Source organism: Anthonomus grandis, chromosome 1 (genome assembly GCF_022605725.1).
Source record: "Anthonomus grandis grandis chromosome 1, icAntGran1.3, whole genome shotgun sequence".
NCBI classification, from domain to species: Eukaryota; Metazoa; Arthropoda; class Insecta; order Coleoptera; family Curculionidae; genus Anthonomus; species Anthonomus grandis.
Window position 1 is genome coordinate 8,986,754 of NC_065546.1, and position 6,723 is coordinate 8,993,476.

Here is a 6,723-nt window from a genome sequence, read left to right on the forward strand (position 1 = left end):
ACATTGCTTAAACAATTGTACAGGCATTATTTAGTGCTAGTTACTCCTTTTAATTTTCGATTTTTGGAAATTAAAAGAAGAAAGTCTGTAACAGTTTTAGAATTTCATTGAGATATGATTGTTTTTAGATTGAGATTATAATCCCAAAGACACTGAGGAATGGAATACAGACGCAATGGAGGAAAATCTCGATAGCAATGATTCAGAAGATAGTGACTGCGAGATATTAACTTTTGAAGAAAAAAAAGTTACGCATTTGGAGGCTCTTGCAGCCTTGAAAATTATCACACAATGGGCCAATCAAAACTATGTCGACATAAAGGATATTATTACACTAAAGGGTTTAGAAGAAAAGGCTGTAGCCTTAAACCTGTCGCAAAAAAAAGTGTAAACAAAAATTACATCTTTTTTTAAATAAAACTTTTGGATAATGCTTAAAACTGTAATAAATAAATTTATAAATAAATACAAACATAAATAAAGTACAATGTAGTTCCCTTTTATTTTAATTTTAGCTATTTTTAATATATGCTCTATAATGTGAACATTTCAGTAATGCGAACTAAGTCGAAATTTTTTGAGTTCGCATTAACGCGAGCCTACTGTATGGTAGGTATGATAATAGTCCGTTTAATGCGTTAAGAAGATTATAAGAAAAAATAAACTCTACAAAGAAATTTAGTCCGGCGGAAAAGCGGGTTTACAATTATTAATTATTTCATATTAACCCTTAAACCTCCGAGGGGGGTCGCTTGAGGACCCCAAGCCCATTAATCCGACTCAAAGTTTTTTATTTGAACATATTGGCAACATTGCCGCTTGGTATCTGTTTGTGTTGGCGTTTGAACGCATTATTTAGTACGCGGCCACCATTCGAAGCGAGTGTACCGAGCTTAGACGTGATTTAGGTTAGTGGGGTCCCGCCGGTACCCCGCCGGGCATTTACGGCGCCATATTTAAAAAAAAATACAGACTTCAAAAATGGGTGATTTTTATAGGAAGCGATCCCTCACATAACGTGAGCTAGAGGAAATCGCCGAGGATTTGGATCTTGAGGCTGAAGTTGACTATGAGAGTGATACTTCTGAAAAAGACGTTTTTGGTACAGAAAATGTCTCGGAGACCGAGGATAATTTGGAAATTGGAACCACAAATACCAGTATTCGTCGAGCCTTTTTTACTGCTTCATTATCAAGAAATAGATTTGAAGAAATCTCAACATTTGTACGATTTGACGATAAAACTACAAGAGCAGAAAGAAAGGAGAATGACAAATTAGCTGCCATAAGAGAAGTATGGGATCTGTTCGTGACCAATTGTAAAAAAGGGTTTGAGCCATATGGCCATATTACTATTGACGAGCAGTTGGTTTGTTTTCGTGGGAAGTGCCCTTTCAGACAGTATATAAAGTCAAAACCTGGTGGATATGGCATCAAAATATGGGCAGCTGCTGACGTACAAACTTCTTATTTTTGCAATCTTCAGGTCTACACCGGAAAGCGTCCTGGCAATTTACCAGAAAAAAACCAAGGATACAGGGTAGTATCTGACCTGGTACAATAGTACCATATCATGGTACTAGGAGAGGGCTAACTACTGACAATTTCTTCACAAACGTCCCTTTAGCTAACTATTTATTATCCAAAAATCTAACTTTATTGGGAACTGTTCGTAAAAATAAGCCCGATACTCCTGCAATCCTAAATTACACTTCTAGGCCAATTCACTCCTCTATGTTTGCGTTTACAAAGGATCTGACAATGGTTTCTTATATTCCGAAAAAGGGAAGAATGGTTCACGTCCAGCCAACATGATGAAGACAAGGTCTCTGAAGAGGATGACAACAAACCAATCCGTATATTGGATTATAACCAAACTAAAGGAGGGGTTGATAATGCTGATAAGCTGGTAAGGGAATTTTCATGTGGTAGAAGGACAGCTCGATGGCCGTATAGGTTATTTTTTAATATTATAGACATATGTACTTTGAATGCTTATGTCATTATTGTCATTTATAGGGAGAAACATCTCCGATTGGAAAAAAAAATAACTCTTCGCGGCGACGTCTTTTCTTACTGCAATTAAGTGATGACTTGGCTCGATCTCATATGGAAACGAGAGCACAATATAGGAACCATAAGGAGCACACAAAGGCGGCTCTACGAGACTGTGGAATAGCAGTATATAAAAAGAGCAAGATGTTTTCAGTGTCCCAGAAGATGTGATAAAAAAGTGAACACTGGATGCAATCATTGTAAACAATTTGTATCTCAAAATCATAGAATAACCAAATAAAATATTGTACGTACTAAATGCGCATCGGCTTAAATCATTTTTCAAATTTTAATGGGCATAATGAATTATTCCTGATTTGTGTTAACTTTTTTTTCCTTCTCCAAGTATTTTGTTTGTTTTTAGAATGTATTTTTATTTTCTATTTTAGAATATTCAATAAAGTTTGATCAAATATATAAAGTATGTATAGTTTTATTTTTCCCTAGATCTAATTAACTTAAAAACTAAATTTAAACAATCTAAAATCATATGTTTAGCTGGGGTCTCTAAAGGACCCCGCATGGGTGTTTACGTGGATTTTTATAGCATGGGAATTTAAGGGTTAAACAAGTTAAATATTTATAAACACTAAAAATTTTACAAACACTTAAAATTATATTTAATAAAAATAGACTTGGTATATGATAAGTAATTCATGGACATAAAGCAGAAGCTTATTTAATGAAGTAAAAAAGATCAAACAATTTGAATTGTAAAAAAAATTGAGGTCAGAACAGCTATATATATCTCACCACAAATTCATTAATATTATTTAAAAATATGATGAAAATGTAGGTAGCGGGATTAGGGACAACAAATCAAATCTGAAGTTTTTAATTGGCCGACGTTTCGACGATATCTATTTTTCGTCTTTATAAAATTGTATATACATAAGGCAATCTGCGATCTTTTTTAAAACAGAAATTATTTAAAATGATATTAAATATTGTAAAACCATTATATACATATAATAAGAAAAAAGTGTTATAGTAGTTGTTAAGCAATATATTCTATAACAAGTGTAGAGCCATGTGAAACAATAGTGAGCAACTAAAAAAACAAACTCTCACGCAAAAACGCGAACTCTAGTTTTGCTATTCACATTATTTATGAAAATGTATTGCTAAGTTATTTTGTCAATTTTCTATTTCTTCGTTATTTCGTTCTTTATTCAGATGGTTCATAAACGATATAATATATGAAAAATAACATACTAACAACTTACCCTAGCCCACTGATGAGGTTTTAAGCATTGCACTTTTAATCTGGGAGGAAATTGAGGAATAACATGCTTTGAACTGTTTTGTAATACTGCCGCAGATAAAGGTAGACTCGTCGATGTTCTGCCTAATTCAATCTGCATTATTTCTTTACTAGTAGCTTCGACGAATATTGCTGGAAATAGTTTTGTTTCTGGTTCCATCTAAAAATTATGTATTTTAATGTGTGAAATTCAAATTCAAATCTATTAATGTTATTAATAAAACTATTAATACCCAATTTTTATTTGAAACAAACGCACTTAATTCCAAAAGATATATATGTATACAATGAGTAAAAGAAGGTTACTGAAATTCATTAAAACCTAAGATTTGTTCGCTGTTTTATGCCAAAATTCACTCTTATTGATTGTACTTATGTGAATAAAGTACTAAGCGATTATTTAATATGTCTAAGAAAATAATGATTTTATTAAATAAAACCTAATCTGGTAATTAACCAATTTGTATATTGAAATCATAAATGCATGTATACTTTTTAGTATAATAAATTTAGAATTTCATTTGGTAGTAATCGGTCATTGGAAAGAAATAAAGTCCTTAAAACTTAATAAATCTCTAATTCTTTTTGCTATTTTAGCAGTTTACTTTTTTTCTCATATTCATACAGGTCATTACTTAATGAATCATGTATTACTTAATCACATTATCAATAAGAAAAATTTTTAAAAAGTGTTAAAAGCTTATATGGATGCAGAGGTTTTTTAAGTTTAGCCATTTTAGTTTTAATCTCAGTTTTGATATATCCAGTTTTATACAGGGTGTCCCAAAATTAGTGGACGAAACGCGAACCCTGTATTCTTTGGTCAAAAATAACCTCACCTTTTCCTATAAACATATATCGGCAAACGCCCTTTTAAAGGGGGCACCTGAAGATGGTTTTTTCCACTTATTTTCGAAACGGGTAAATATAAAAATTTTAAATTTTGGTATTCTCCCAATTTTGATATGCTGAATTTAGTTGTCATTTCATAATTCTCATTAATTAGTCAGGTGCCTATCATTTAGGGGGTGAGCCTAAAAAAATACTTAAAAAAAATTGTTTGCAAAGTTTTTGTTTTTTTTTTTTTAAATTTTAAAAATTTAAAGCTTTTTACGTAAAAAAGTACCATTTGAGCCCAAAAATGGGCCTCAAAAAGCAAAAAAATGGGCCAACATAAAAGCTAAGCATTAACTTGCATTAAATGTCGCCTAAATACATTAACACTGTCAAAGAATAAGTCTGCATTGGGATTTGCAAGTTAAGCTATAAGTATTAAAAGTTTACGCAGAATGTAAATGTTAGTATTAGTACCTACGTTTTCTAAACAGATTACTAATAATCCTATGTATCAAAATTAGATCAAAAAAGTATTATAAATTTTCACTATAACTGAGAAAATGTCTAGGTCGATTAAATCTAAAATTTAACATATTTACAAATTTAGGTTATACCCTTTTTAACTGATCAATATATTTATGATATATCGGGCTCTAAAACAATCATGCATAAATCAAGGATAGATCTTGCTAATAAATTTTAAAAAAACTAGTGATTCAATATTACTAAAACCAGTATTATTCGAGATGTAAATCCTACATTCTTAATTTTTAATTTCTTTACAATTCTCTTAATAAAAGTCAAATAATAGCCTGGAACACAAAGTTACATCCAAATCCCTAATATAATCCACATACCTTAATTTAGACCAACATCAAGATAAACATCATATTTGTTCTGTACTTGCAGTGAGTTTTTTGAGAAAAGTATACAGGAACATTTTTCTGGTTGAATAAATAATTGATTTAAAGTGCAGTAATGTGTAAGTTAAAAATATCTGATAACAATGTTTGAAAATGTGATGCATTTTTAATAGCTCTTCTTTTTCCTAATTTTTTTTTGTATACAAAGTACTTCTGAGTGTAGTGTCTTGTTGTTATCATAGTGTGCGATTAAAATAGTGTCTAAAACTACGTTTTAATAGTTTTATTTGGTTAATATTTAGACGTATTTTTTGCCATATCAACTGATTATCAACTGTCATTTCATCATTATGGGCATTAATTCAGCCGACCTAAGAAAAATAAAATCTCTTATCTTAGATACTCTAAATGAAAAATATCTACAGGAGACAGTCGATAATGTAGCAGCAATGCTAGGAAATCAAATAGAGAAAAAGCTTAATAGCTTAAAGCTCATACCCGCACCGAGAGAAATAATCTAAGACCATCAGTGAGATTCTTATTGCTGACCAGTAAGATATCTCACTAACATAGGGCACAACAATATGGTCTTATATTATAACTCATCTTAGATTGGTTAGTGACTATGAATATGCATCTGAATAAGACTATAAGTTGATCTTATTAGCGGTAAAAATATATATTAATGATCCAACATTTTTCCTTAGGATTACTTTAGGATATTTTAATGTCATATTAAGGTAGTCTTAATATGGTATTAGTTACATTTTAATAAAACGCATTCGCTATTAATTTTGCAAATTTTTGGCCAGACTCATTAAAAAAAAATTAAATGCAAACAAATTTTTTGTCAAAAAAATACACTAAAATTTTAATATAGGCTGGCTTAAGCGCTGCAGTATATTTTTTTTTTTTTGATATCCACGGAATTGAAACCAATGCAGCTTGGAATACCCTGTGTAAAACATGTTGGTATACATACAATTTGTAAGCAGAATACATATATCCGTGTTTTTGAAAAATGTTCCCAATTAGCAAAATAAGTAAACACAAAGTCTCAATTCAAAAGTGCAACACTAAAATTGCTAAATAAAATAAAGGAAATTAAGGGGTCAGAAAGTTTCTCAACATGTAATCAAATATATCATTAAAATTATGCGATACTTCAAGATGCGATACTTCAAGAACTGTAGATTGCAACACAATGTATAAATACTCTGAAATAAAAAAAAAACTTCCATATCTGGCTTTTTCATAAAATTGAAAAGATTCCGAAATTTAAAATTCCAGGATAAATTTAAAAAGAAATTATAGAATAAATCGAACAAATTAAAACAGGTTAATCATGGTGGGAAGGCAAAAATGGAATATAGAGTGCATTCATTTAGTACTCCCTTCCTCCACTATGGCTGAGAGCACTTTGAAAATTCGAAAATAGTCACTTTCTGACCTCGTTTTTGAGCCCAAAAATGGGCATCAAAAATGCGAGATCTCAGCTAATATGAGACCTACGATCTTGTGGATGGTCTCGTTGGATTCAGAAAGACGAAACTAAGACAAAACCGTTGGATTTTTTCAGATAGTGCCCATAGAAGCCGAGATATCGACCTCCAAAGTTTGGGATTTTTCATTTTTTGGGTATACCCCCCCGTATCGAATTTTTCACCAAAAATTGAATTTTTTCGAATTCGAACTAACTATGCCA

General features: G+C 31.1%; 1 protein-coding gene across 1 annotated transcript in view; it reads right to left on the reverse strand.

Moving 5' to 3' along the window:
- LOC126741622 (ryanodine receptor) overlaps nucleotides 1-6,723 on the reverse strand; it is a 249,779-nt gene that overhangs the window by 114,950 nt on the left and 128,106 nt on the right. Inside the window, exon 30 of the mRNA XM_050448136.1 lies at nucleotides 3,281-3,478. Coding sequence (XP_050304093.1) covers nucleotides 3,281-3,478 — 198 coding nt within the window. The remainder of the gene's footprint in view (nucleotides 1-3,280; nucleotides 3,479-6,723) is intronic.